We start from the raw sequence: 14,944 nt of genomic DNA on the forward strand, positions 1-14,944 counted from the left end.
AATGATAGCACTTATATTCTGCTCTAATACAAAGAAAGTTAATAGTCCGCCTAAGGAGTTGGAAAGGTTGAAGTCGAACTTTCACATGTAATGGTTCAAATGACTTTTGGCTTACCTTTTGGATACTCTTTGAGAGAAAATAACAAAGAAAACAAGTTGCTCTTTGGATATTTAATTTTTATGAAGTGGAAACTTTACTTATTTTTTTCTTACAGCACTGTTTTGGTTCGTTACAATTAAGACTAATTCCGCCTTATGCAGAGTAATTTTGAGTATGATTAGCGCCATGCTGAAGAGCTGACTACTGCAGCAAACATATGTTAGTCGAACTCTTAAGTATGACACTAATCACCCTTTAAAACGTCTCTGCATAAGGCCCATTATTTCTGATAAAATATTGTGAATAGAACTTTTACACTTTTGGGGAACACTTTGCGTTGCGACGTTAGCCAATTGTGTTTCTGACCTGACAAACTTAGATCGAAAACTGCTAGATGTATAGCAAGCAGGAGCTGCTGATTCAGAGTGTCGACGCAGATGGCTTCTTAAGGAAAATTTCTCACGCCGAATGATTAATGTATCTATGTGAAGTCAAAGCCAGGATTGTCCTCTGTCATCTATAATGTAGGCCCATGTGTTAGAACATATTTGAGGTTAAGGTAACCTGTCTATTGAAAAGGAGTTTAAGGTAAATAGGAAGGAACTAGATCGACAGAATTAGTTAGATTGCCATGTTTTTTTTCTGCTTGTATGTTTTCTGGAGACAATTGCCACAGATCCGATCTTGCAATGGAGGACCTGTTGGACTGTCCCTGAAATGGCACATTGGCTGTCAAGTTTGAAACTTGTTGCAACGTACTTCAGAACATTGAAAATAAATACAAAAATGTTGCACAAAATAATGCCTAATTTCTATATCTCTCCTGCCTACTTAGAGGTACGATTTGCTGAACACTTGCATACATTGATTGCCGCCTTGGGCAGAAAATTCCATGCAGTTTAAGCTAACAGTTCTCATGTTTGATATCACCAGTATCTTCCAGCAGATGCAGAAAATTCTTCCACGGTTTGATTTTCTACTGCCTGATGTTCTTACAGCAAGGGATGCAGCATTAAGGAAACGTTTTAATGTTGGAGAATCCCTGAGGACTGCATAGTTAGCAAGGACGTGGATGACAATGAACAGAGGCGCCAGTGCCGTACAACTGATAATACGCATGTGACTCGTCAGAACAGAAACTGGGAAGCTGTTCGAAGAGAAATAGTGCAGTCTTGCTTAAACTTCCTTGGTATTCGACTGAACATAAAAAGTTACGGCATTCTCAGCTCTATTCAGATTACTTTGTTCGCATCTTCAGCACAGTCGATGATAAATACTGCTCATCCATTAGTAGAAGCAATATTTGGAAAAGAAGAAGTACAGCCAAATGTATGCCACAGCTGGCCAGGAATTGAAGAAGTACCATTACACCAGAAGCATCAGATAGTGCTGATGCACGAATGCAATATTCTGTGAGACTGAGGAGACTATTACCAGTCTCCTCAGGAATGTTGCAGAAACTTCTTGCTGCCTTACTTGCAATATCGCCTCACAGCATGTCAGTTGAATGAGCTGTTTCATACAATAATCAGCTTCGAAATATTCATCGTTGTCGATGAGTGAAAACACGACAAAATAGAACGAATATCAGTAAATGGAACGCTACTGCAAACTATGACCGAAGACCGGCTGTAGCGGTGTTCGTGAAGCAAAAGGACGGACGGGAGAGCAGGCCAGATAGTGGTATTTATAAAAGGAGTGAGTTTGTGAGGAAGTAGCCTATTTCAGAATTGAATTACCTGTTATATTCAAAATCAACATATTTATTTCACATTGGTCTATGTTGCGATGTGTTATCAATCAATACCCTTTATTCGGTGATGGTAGATCATGTATCAATTGCCGTGAACGTAATACAGGTGTTAAGACTGCTAGTGATATGGAAAACTCCGTCAAACATATGGTAACTAGATGAGAAACTTATTCGATTGTATTCTAAACACATAAGAAACCAAACAACGCAGAACACATTCAGATGTAGAGTGTGAAAATAATAGCAGGAGTATAACTAATAAAAACTGGGGTACCATACTTTAACACACGAGAAACGAAACAGTGTGAAACAGCTTCAGCTTTAAAGTGTAGAAATAATAGCAATCGTATAACCATTAACAAATAGCCTAAAATGCTTTAATACATAATACAGGTAATAAACCAAATATGAAACAGCTTAAAATTTCAAGTATGCAAATAATACTAGAAATTAACCAGTTACAACTGGAATAACACGCTTAAGAACAAGAGAGAAACCAAACAATGTGAAACAGATTGAGAATTAAATATTAAAAATTATAGCAGAAGTGCAACCACTTACGAAAAAGCTTACATGCTATGATTTAAACCATTGATAAGGTTTAAACCTTAAAGATAAATTTTGATTCCATTGTTTTTTAAAAAATAAAGTATTAGTAGTAATATTTAGTACTGAATACATACGTATACACACAAAATGATTTCGTTAGGGAAATGTTTAGTCAAGTTCAGGTATTGTTATTTCCTTGTTGAGTATTTCGTCTCTTGCATTGTGTGTTTTGTATTCTCTCCATCTGTACCAGTCACGTTTCTTTGTCTATGTCCTGTCCATGTCCAATATGGATATAAAAATAAATAAATCAATCAATAAAGGAAAATATTCAATTATGATAACACAGTACGGTTTTATCTTGAAGTACCGACCTGAAGGCGGATCTGCACTAAAATGTAAAAACGAAAATGTCCGCTCCTGTATTGATGGCAATGTGTTGAATCGGAAATGAAACGGTTAGCAGAAGTCTGACAAATACGTAATTTTGTGTTATATTAAAAGTGTACATTATACAAAAATGCACTTGAAAAAAATCGTTTGAATTTTGTTGTGTGTGTCAAGGGCCCTTTTGTGCCTGGATACCCAGTAGCGATTTCTTAAAAAATGCACTGCTCTGACGTACATCAAACATAATAGTAGACCAAAAACCTACCACAATACTAGTGAGAGCAGAGCAATTTTCAGACGTGTATTGGAGTGTTTGAAGTTGAAGTCATACCGGATCAGAGCTTTATAATAGTTGAATGAATCAGACATAGAAGAAAGCTGTATGTGTTCATCTCTGGTTACTGATTAAGGTTGCTCATGGCCGAGTGAACCCGTTTGTATTACCATCTAACGCGAAGTCTGGTTTCGTTTGTAGGTACATGTAAATAACCACAACAGCATAGCTTGGCTGCCGAAAATCTTCAAGTAGATCACGCTCAACCCATATATGACCAGACTATATGTGTATAGTATCTTTGCTTCCCACACGTGTTATTGGTTCAGTATTTGTCAACACTATGGTGCATTTATGGCCATCTGAGAAATGAACGTGAGTTCTGCTTCTCTGATAAGATGCGAAAATCTTTCCATATCCCGGAGAACTCTTACTCATGTTTATGAAATGTTTAGAGCTGAATGGGCAGTGAGTACAGATTTATGTTCGCTGCGGACCCCGGACCTGTTGCTATCGGTTTTTATTTATGGGGAATGTTTAAATTATGAGCATATGAACAAACATTATGCATGGTATAACAAATACTACAAGAAATTGAAGGAGAATATAAGGACATGCAGACACGATTTCATACCAGTGGAATTGACACGGGTACATCTTAACTTAAACCTTGCATATTGTGTTCTTCGGAGGTTATTTTCTACAATTAACATGAGTGTTAGTACAACTAAGTTATTTAAAAAAAATAAGTAAGTACTGTAAAAATGATATTTACAATTTGACGGAGCGAGTTTTTCGTGGCTATGTTTATTCGGTATTCATACGATCATCTACTTACCAGCTTCAGCTTCTTTCTCATTATTAAAAGTATAATCGTACACATTGCCCTCAATCAACACTCGTGCATGAACTTTAACGTTGCAGAAAACGGCAAAGATTAATAAGCACTTCATTCTTTTCCAGTATAAACTGCAATGGGAATGTTAGATGCCATTAAATAATATATCTTGCTAATAAAGATATTCTTAAGTTTACGTTTAGTAATAATTGTATGATTATTGAACAGGATTATTATTTAATGATACACCAATGACAAACATTAAACACAAGTGGATGTGGTTAAATCCATATCAAAAAAACCAATGATAGTTGCTGACCAATTTTATTTTTCAATTTATGTACATAAAGATGTACTATACATTGGGAGTTCAAAATAAGCATTCCTTTATTTCTCTAGATGTTCGACGTTTTGTCGCCCGTAATCTTAATTTGCACTTTAAAACTTCTGTGGTAACTATTTTTGAATATACCGTAAACCGGGGTAACTTCGTCAGGTTCTGAACATATTTTTGTATGCAAACTCTGCAACACTGGATGCACATAATTGAAATCCATGAAGTATGAACATCTAAATCGTAATGAACTCGTACCATTAATGTCATAATGATATTCCGAACCACATGGGGCAACTTCGTCAGGCACGCTTTTGTCAATGAATTGGCCAACTGTCCTCAGGTATAGGGTAAATTCAACATAAGGAAAACAGATATGAAGGGTATGTAGGTTCGTAAAGTACCGATACCATACGGTACAGTATTAAAAGCACGTATTGAGTGTTGCCAGTAAAAGAAAATACTACATTCCAACGGTTTTAATGTGACAAGTCACAGTGCAAACTTTTATTCCGGTAAAATTGGTTAATCATGAAGTGTTCAGTTCAGTCATCATCCTCACAAATAGCGCACATGTAGTGAACGTCTTTGGCTCTGTTATTGCATACCCCGCAAATAAGGGCGCACATGTTGGGTTTCCAAGGGGGAGCAAGTATTAGCGACGTTTCAAAAATAGTTTCAAATTTAGCTGTAACTAATGTAAAAATTCTATTGGATTTTCGGTATATCGAAGTACAATTTCCTCTAGGGGGGCGATCGCCCAACCTTGCCCCCCCCCCCTGATGGGCGCTCTTGCCTGTAAACCCACTTCTGACAATCGAGGCATTGCACTCACGATCAGTCAGCTCTACGGTAGTATCTCTAATCACACTTGGCGATACCACATATGTTGTCGTCGCTCTCCGTATTATATGCTATTATATGCTGGGGGCCAGAATCTTTGGCACCAGTCGATGGACCGGCAGCTGCGACACCGGAGGGCTCGATGTTCTTTCCCAGTAGAATATTCTTACCCTTTGTGCGTTTCCCCGGCTCCATTTCCTTACGGCGACTGCTCAGGCATTCCACAAGCCTGGCATCCAAGTCTTTCCTGAGACTTGTGGGATCATTTGTGGACGCCATCCTTGGTACCTCTAGGCACAATCACCTTTTTTGATCCAGGGTCATCTGTTATGTTGGTATCATCGAAGTTGTACATGTCCTCCGGTGGCGTGGTGCGCACCTCTCTTCCAGTTCATCCAACGTCAAAAGTAGTCCAACAGTTTCATCATGATGTGTATGCTTTTTGTCCTGGAGGGTCGTTCGCTGCACGCCTCTCACCTTTGAAGCGTAAAAGATGGATTTCCCCTGCACTATTAACTTCATGGTCTCCTGCAGTTCTTTCTTCTGATAGCTTTGATATATGCGGGCTCCCACAACTTTCTGGTACTTTCAAGGCATGTTTCCAGCTCCTTTGAAAGTAAAAAGAAGAAAACACACTTTAGTTTCGCTATTGATGACGGCACGCACGCATGTAATGTGACAACATTGCAACCACGACGAAGTTACCCCGGAGTGACGAAGTTACCCAGGTTTACGGTATTGCTTTCGAACACACAAAAATATATGAAGACAACTAAATTAAATATATTGAAAGATAGTTAACAAACAACGTTTAAGCCTATTACACTACAAATACCTTTTAAAAACAGTTGAAAATTAAAGTTTGAAATACACAAATATTATTTTTAAAATTAAAAAATTAAAAGAAAAATAAGACTTAAAGCTAATTTGTTTGCAATTGGACTTTGTGGTAATTAATTTGTTTGCAATTGGGCTTTGTGGTAATTACTTTAAAAAAATGAAATAATAATACTGCGAGTCTCATCCTTTTTTGTTATAGACTTTTAAATATTGCGAGGTTTTGATAATCAATTATATTTAATCTGAAATATAAAAAAAATAAAAGACACACTTATAACGTATTAAATTTTCACAAAACAATCGTTACTTGCATATTAACAAATGGTTACAATTTAACTACTGATATTTCATTACCTGTTTTAAGTTTTGTTTCAAGTGAAGAAATTTGTTTTATTAGAAACCGATGTACAACTGAACTGATAGTTCACTTTTAACTAAGCTATGTATGCTAGGTATAAGGACATAAAGTTCAGTTCAGTTGCGAATGTTGTTTATTGTAATGATACTTTGCTGGGACGAACTAATTGTTAGTGGTTTCGCCTTAAGTAATATTTGAGCTTATATAAGTAGTGAAGATCACTTTATTACTAAGAGGGCTTATTTATTTACTGTTTAAGCAAAATTCAAAAAAAATACAAAAAATAAACTCCTTCGCTAGAGTTGTTGTGGCGAAATGCTCCCCATCCAGCTACCTTTGTATTGAAGAGATAGATTGAGTGGGTGGATTGAGACTTAAGAATAGAGATACCACAATACAAGTACTCAGTGGTTATGCCTTAGACTTCAATAACCACAAATTTCCTTGCACAATTCAATTCCCAAACTCTGATATAAGACTCTTAAATACGTAATTAACAAGCCAGAGCACTCAAAGATATTTTTGTCTATATATGAGGACCAATCTGGTCAAACCGGAAAGTTCAAGAAACAAGTGAAAGAAACAACGAACTTCTTTTTTATCTGCATACTCGAAAATTTCTTCCTATATCTCTAAAGATAAGAAGTTTGGTTAGTGATTAGTAACGTCCTAAGGAAACTATCACCAAAATAGTTGACAACCGCTTCAGGTCGAAACTTCAATATCAAAAAAGAAACACTATGTACAGGAAACAGTCAAGTTTTTTCAACCATCAAATTATAAATAGATAAAAAAAGGTATTCCCAGGTGTTTGTATTTTTGCATAAAATGTGAGCTGCGTAACTAAAAGAAATATATTACAGAATACTGTTACCAGGGCCCATCGGGTCCGGAACCCCCTAAAACTTCCTAAATCAACGTACTTTGTACACTTTCTGAATAAAACTACAGTATATTTGTTTAACAGGGAAATGATTGATGTAGGATGAAAATTTGATCGTACAGTTAACGTTTACTCTTTCTCTTATAAAAGCAACCTAGTTCTACCATGTCTTCTGAAAATATAGGTGGAAGTATTTTACAATTACTTATCGTCTTTTCGGGGGTAGAATAATATTCATTCAGTATCACATAGACGTAATACCTTTTGTACTGGACCCTTCTCAAAGCTTGGACCCCAACGAACAAAACTTTCTGGGTGAGCGCCTAAGTGTTATTAACGTATTATTTCGATTTTCTATAATTTTTTACCCTGTTTGTAGAGCGCGCAATTTCTTCTTATTTCGCCAAAACAAAAGCAAAGAACTACTCAAAAGCTATCAAAATCTCAATAAAAAAATTTAACCACTTGTTACTGAACAAATAATGCTTGTTTAGTAAAATTTTAGTTTTTCTCTAGTATGTCTCTTTAGAGATATATCAGTTTCAAGATTACAAATCTCAGTAATTGAAGATCCATAACAAAAAAGATGACTATCAGGTCTAAAAATTATGTATCAGGAAGTAGCATACCCAACGCCTATTTTAAATAAATTGGTGAGAATTCTTTCCTTTTTAAAAAACTTTTACCAATTTTTAAAGGGACTCGCAGAATAGTTTTAAATTTGTGTTCATGTAAAATGTTGTGTTTCCAATTGTGGTGGCCCCCGTCCACCTTCGGTACGAGCGGTCCCAGATTCGATTCAAGGTGGGGACACTTGGACTTTACACAGGATTCAAGGTGTAAAACGCTTTTTCAGACCAGCCACCCTGAAAAAGGATTTCTTTGGTATTCCTCATTCACACCAGGCAAATGCCAATGCGGTACCTAACTTATAAATCCCAGGCCGCTTCCTTCCTTCCCCAATCATTTCTTCCTTTCCTTTCTCCGGATAGTGTGCAGTAGTATAGACCGTACTTCTCCCCCGTAATTCGTTGCCAACCCCCTAAAATTAAATTATCTGTTTTTATACTAGTTTATTAAAATTGTACGAATTTTATGCTATTTTTTGGTACAATTTATGGTGATTTTATACAATTTATGGTGATTTTATGATAATTTTATACAATATTTGCTGATTTTTCCTACATTTTGCCATATTTATAATGATTTTCAGTGTTGCCATCCAACAAAAAATTATTGTAAAATATTTTTGATAATATACTTTGATATCTAAGAGGGTAACACTTGATAGAAACTACAAATGGTTAAGAATACAAAGGTTATTTACCGTTCTTCCCAAGCCTCTAAGAAACGTGTTCCTTCCCTTTCTTATTCCTCCCTGAAGTGGTGAAGAATAGCTGAATGAGCTTGAGGGGATGCCAAGTGAAGGTTATGGTAATCTTAAATAGAACTGGTGTTTGTATTCAAGAAACTAATTGGAAATGGTTGAAGGAAGGAGAGACATATGGTGAAAGAATGGTGGGTCCTAAGGTCAGGTAACCAGTGGGGGAAAGGAGCAGGAAGAGGGAGTGGGAGTAGACCTATGCCCTTATGCTGACTTGAAAACACCTGCCTGTGGTGAGAGGTAGGGGGGATACAATATGAGACAACAGAAAAACATGGGTTGGAGGGGGATGAGAAGGTGTATAGAATTCTTTGACGGCATGTAAAGAAAAGGATTAGTGCCAGATGGTATGAATGTTGATGGTCCAGAGGATTGGAGGTGGAGTGGGAGTCCTTTCATGAGTAAATGAACCTTTTTTTAAATTGGCTTGTTTATTGTCAACTAGCTTGATAATGACCCTGCTACCTGAGGTTAGGGAAGATCGACCCTTTTTTACCTGAGTTTGAATTCATTACAGATAGAATAAAATCTTTACCTGAGTTGAGTCTTTCTTTTTTCCTTTAGCAGGAAGGCTTCAAACAAGATTTCTTTAACACATTTTTGCATAAATTAGTTTATTTTTTAAAAAATTAGATAATGAATTAATTATTCATGAATATTAATTAATTGGTAATGAAAGGGTTAGAAAGAATTATTTTTTCGTGTTTAACGTTTATTTTAGAGGTATATTGTGATATGTATAGTATAGAGTAGTACATATTGTACATAAATGTATCAGATATTGTGGGATGAAACAGACGCAACTCTAAGAAAAGTATTTCATAGTAGTATCATTGATACCAGTTCTGACGCACTTTCTCCCCAAACCCGCCACTGACCATAGTACTTAAACAAAGTTACCCCAAACCCGCCACTGACCATAGTACTTAAACAAAGTTACAGAGCGCAAAGTAGATTGAGTATTGTACCTTGTGCACTTGCTTTTATCACATTTAAAATCAAATTGCGGAAATCAATGTAATTATAACAAAACAATGAATTAATTATTTTGAATATTTTATATTTAATAAATCATGAAAAAGTGTGTAATTTGTGGAGAATTAAAAGAATTCCAAGAGTTCGCTAGAAATGGAAACAAGAGGTCTGATAATTGTAAAAGATATTATAGAGCAGAGAATCTCAATAAAGAAGCTGAACAGGGTTTAAAATATTCTGGACCGCTGCTAGATTATTCACTCTCATCAAAAGAACGAGTGATGGAAATACAGAATAAAATGTTAGAGCATGACTTTATAAAAATAATGTATCAATTCTTTAAGGATGCAGATACACCATTTATGATTCTAAGACCTGCTACATTATCAGAATGTAAGTTTGTAGATCCAACATATAACCCCGTAGGTATTACATTACCAGCACCACAAGTTATTTTATTTAAAGATATAATACGTGTTGGTTTCCCACCACATCTTTCTAGAAGGAGTGAAACTACATCTTGTTATGACTTAACTAATGAAGGAAATATTAATAATAAGTGTGTTGTATGTGGAATTCCTGCATATTATAATGAGAACTTTTGTTCCATATCCCATATAAAACTTCATGATTGGATACAAAAAAGATTGCCAGAATTTAAAGAAAAGGGATATAATATCACTAACTATAAATCACAACTAGATGACTAACGTAATTACTAAACACTTTCTTTGAATATATATATTTTTGCTTTAACATTAGCGGACTAGCATATAAGGACCCAAGAAACTAATGCAAAGTATTCCCATAACTACAATGTTAAAGTGAGATTGAATATGCTTTTATGACATTTAAAATCATAAAAACTTACATCTAAAACTTATAACTTATAGTGCTGTCTTTGATTGAAAAAATACTTTTTGTTTGATTAAAATCGGCCTACTAATAGCTGAGTAATAAGAAGATGAACTTAAAGTGTATATGAGTATTGAATAAACGCACAGCCACAGTATATATATATATATATATATATTTTCATTCATCCAACTCACTGATACATGCACACACAATCCAGTTTGCTTGGTAAGAATAAAAAAAATAAGTTGTATTAAAGCGAAGGCTATCTACTTCCATTGTATATGAGGAAGATTTTTTGCATGCAAGCTGCGTACGTGACTTCCATATGAACATATGTAAAGGAGAACTTGTTTCTTTTTAAGTCACAAGTTGCATTCCCTCAAGCAGTATATGCAAGTCAAGTAATAACAACACCAAAACTGTCATGTTATATAGCTAAACTAAGAAGTTTAAAACTTTTTCGATTGTGAAGAGAAGAAATTGTAGCTATATAACGTGACAATATAACGTGATGATTTTTACCTTCACGTGACAAACAGGGTTGGAAACTAATTCTTTTTAACATGTTTTTCCAGAATTGTTAAAATTATGAATTAAGCTCTGAAACTTACAAATGAACTAGTACTAAATAAGGTAAACATGATAATTTTTTGGAAACCCTAACATCAATGGCGGCTCATGAGGGAAAATATCTCCAGATCTTTATAACTTTGTTGTTTATTAACAGATTTTCAAAGTTCAAACGACATTCGACAGAGAAAAAAATTTGCCATTTTCTGAATGTGCTGTGGGTTGCATACCTCTAAGGATACTATTCCGAATTTGTCATATCTCCGTTGTTTATTAACCGATTTTCAAAATTTAAACGACATTCAATAGAGAAATAAATTTATTATCTATTGAATGTCTTATAAATTGCATAACTCTAAGGATATAATTACAAAAAACTCAAATATATCCCTTAATTATATATGTATCTTTAAAATTTAAATGACATTATGTTCTGTATATCCAAAGGTTTTAGTTTTTTATAGTCTGATACTATAAAAACACTTATACACTTAAAATTATAAGTTCGGATATTGATAATAAAATTACAAAAACACTTTTATGATTATACCATAAAAGTTAACTAAATTCTACATAATTACATAATAGTTACAAATTAGTATTATAATAGTTACAAGTTCGGATACTGATAATGGAATCTTCTGCTAACCTCGTTCTCTATCGGAAACAATGACTTCTTAAACTCTGTCCACTGATCATAATTCAAACTGAATAGACAGCCGTTAATATCAAAAACAACTTGAACTTCGGTTTGCACATTTTTCACAATTACATTGAAGTTATTAGTAAGTATAAATTTCTTTTGAGGATCCATTCCATTCACTCCATTTTTTACTTCTGACAACATATTTTTGATCATTTTTATTATTTTTTGGATTTACATACAGAACTCAACAGTTGGATAATTATCTTTTAAACCAGTGTATTTGATTTTTATTCCATCTTTAACGATCTCATCAATCATTATATCTGTTAAGTGTTTTGTAAATCTAGGTGGAAGAAATACCTTAAACTCTTCACATTCAACTAAAATGCTCTTTCCAAACTTAGTTTTAATCTTTTCCATTTTCACAATCTTATATTCTGTATTTAATTCTAATTCTCTTAATCCAATAACCTGTTTTTGTTCAAGACTTCCAAGTTTATTTAAAAGTTCAATATGACTCGCCATTGTATTTATTATATTAAAACTTTTTAAAAATCAGTTTCTAATAGCCTCGAATTTCGTTAATATGTCATTGATTCTGTTAACAATATCTCTTACATTTTCATCTGTTAATTCACCATTCATGAGCTTAATTACATTAAGCTCATCTTTAAACAGCCCAATTCGATTCACCATACTTTTATAATATTCTTTCTTTGAAGCTATATTAAACCGTGTTGATAGACCAGTGATAACAGCAGAAGTCGAAGCAAATGCAGTTGTAATAATTGAATACACTGTAACAGGAATAAATACATTGATGAACCCTGTAGAAGCTGATAATAGAATTGATAACGTAATAAGAGTAATATAAACACATTTTATTCTCTTGAACTTCCTTTTGTTTTTCATTAATAACTTCTCAAGATTTAATATAGTATCTTCAATTAACACAATTAAATTCTCACCTGGAATGTTATCTGGAATAGTCATTTTATTAAATAAGTTTTTATGATAATATCATAAAAACACATACAAACTAAACTAATCTAATAAACATATAATTGTTTTATATCTTCTCAATTATTTTTTCTTTCTCAACATCATACTCTAAATTTTTCTTACCAATCATAACAACATAGCAAATTGTTTTATCTGGTACATCGCTTTCAAAATTAACAGTCAGTTTCAAATTAGTTCTATCACTTACAGTTACTGATTTATGCTTGCTTGTGTTAATTACGAACATCGGCCTATTTTCTAAAAATTCCTTAGGACAATAAAACATCTCAGTATTTCCATTTGTAGCTCGCTTATATATCGTATACATTTCATAAACTTTCAAATACTTATGTTTTGCAAAATCTAAGTTTAAAGATTCTAATGGGAAAGATTCATTTCTAGAATTACGAAAATGGATATTCTGAACTTTACAATGATCAAAATAGCTTGAATCTCTTTCTTGATTATCATTTCTATCAGTTTGGAAAAAGGCAATCACAAAATTAGGCATATCAAATTCACTTGAGTTAAATTGTGTGGTTAAATCGAATTCTAAATATTTACCACTAACTGATTTCTGTAAACATTGATACGTGTTAAATGAAATAGGAATTTTACCTTCTTTTAACATATTAGATCTTAACAAGGTGGCATAGTTAGGTTCATAATTAACAATAGGCATTCTTAACTCCATATTTGTAATCTTAATTTTACCTGGATGTGGTTGATCATTCTCATATGTTCCATCCTGCTTTCTTGTTTTCCAAATAGCAAATGCATTATCATCAGAACCACTTCTTTTAAATGTATATTTCAATCCTCCTTTCCACATAATATCTTTAAAATCTGAACAAAATCCTGGCAAAAGTCTTAGCAAAAACACTATTTCTTCATCTGTTCTTGCCCTCGTAATTCCTTCCCATCCACATTCATCATAGTGATTTGCCTCTGGTTTTGAAATCGTACATGTATTTACAGCTGTTGAAGTTAAACCAGGATAATCAATAATATCCAATATCTGACCATGCTTACTAATTTGAATTTGAGAAAACAAATGTGGGAAGAAATTATTAATAAGTCTAATATTTTGACCAGTAGTATATTCTCCATCACCATCTCTACCTCTAATTTCAAAAGTTACATAAATATCAGCATAATAAGGATGTATGAAGCCATCACCCACGTCAATATCGAATTCAATAGACCTGTTTGGCTTATTTAAATTCTCGATTGTTTTTTGATTAGGTTTAAAGGATTGTAATTCATATGATTCTATCTTATCCATATTTATTATAAAAAATATTTATAATCGTTTTATGAATTAAGCCCATAAAAACTTAAATATAACTTATCCAAATATCCTTATTCCTATTAACCTGACTAATAATTTCTGAAAAACTATACCCATCTGTAAACATTTTTAACACTGTAATGCATAAATGTCCACAAATTACCTCGTTAAATTGTTGTATACGGCTGCTATTGTACTCTATATTATGACCAAGATATTTTACGAGTGTTTTTGGCGGATTACCTCCAAATGAATCAAACACATACTTTCTATTTCCTTTTTTCCAATAACAAATCCAATGCGTTCCTATATTTTTAGACGTATCAAAATTAACAATACCACACTCATTCTTCCTTGGTTGTTTAGGCAATTCATCACTCATAAATACACCTCTAAAGTTTCTTATCTTAAGTTTTTTAACAAGTTGTATTAGATCTAAATTACTTAAAGGTTTAATTTCTTCTTTTTCTTTACTGTTTTGGAGTTTACGTTTTTTGAAAGCTTACCACCTTGTTTTTCTTCCATTGCTAAGTTATGTCGCTTTTGTTCTTCTAATTCCATTTTATTCTTTTTTGCATCATCTACAGTCTTAGCAATAGCAGCCGCACCTCCAGCAACAGAACCTAAAGCACCTATTAAAGCTAAAATCGTTGGAATAGTAAATATAAAACCACCATAATGAACTTTATTATCATTTGTCTTCATTTCTTTATTTTCTTAAGTTGTGGTATAGAAAGAGATAGAGACATACATTGTCCTTTACTTAGTTTTGCTTCCTTTTGTTTGAGTTGTTTGTTAGTTAAAATGTGATCTATATTTAATTGTTTAAGTTCCTGATTAGGAATCAGAAATGTAAAACCTTTTAACTGCATATTTATTATATAATTAAAAGCATTTTATGAAAAAATTCCATAAAAAGTACATATATAAACCTAAATCTAAAAAATACTTATAAACCTAAATCTAAAAAATACTTATAAACCTAATCTTACTTTCATTACTTATAAACCTAAACCAAATCTTACTTTTGTGTTCATCATTAAAGCAGTTCCAAGA

General features: G+C 33.4%; 1 protein-coding gene across 5 annotated transcripts in view; it reads right to left on the bottom strand.

Annotated features, from left to right (window-relative positions):
* LOC145683845 (uncharacterized) overlaps positions 1-14,944 on the bottom strand; it is a 445,184-nt gene that overhangs the window by 263,915 nt on the left and 166,325 nt on the right. For 4 of the 5 annotated variants that reach the window (XM_081755442.1, XM_081755441.1, XM_081755444.1 and 1 more), the window contains exon 2: positions 3,905-4,035. In XM_081755442.1, coding sequence (XP_081611568.1) covers positions 3,905-4,035 — 131 coding nt within the window. Of the gene's footprint in view, positions 1-3,904; positions 4,036-14,944 lie in introns of those variants that run through there. The other variant, XR_014131197.1, reaches the window with a different exon arrangement.

This window comes from Thermobia domestica, chromosome 4 (genome assembly GCF_964235325.1).
Source record: "Thermobia domestica chromosome 4, izTheDome1.hap1.1, whole genome shotgun sequence".
Lineage (NCBI taxonomy): Eukaryota > Metazoa > Arthropoda > Insecta > Zygentoma > Lepismatidae > Thermobia > Thermobia domestica.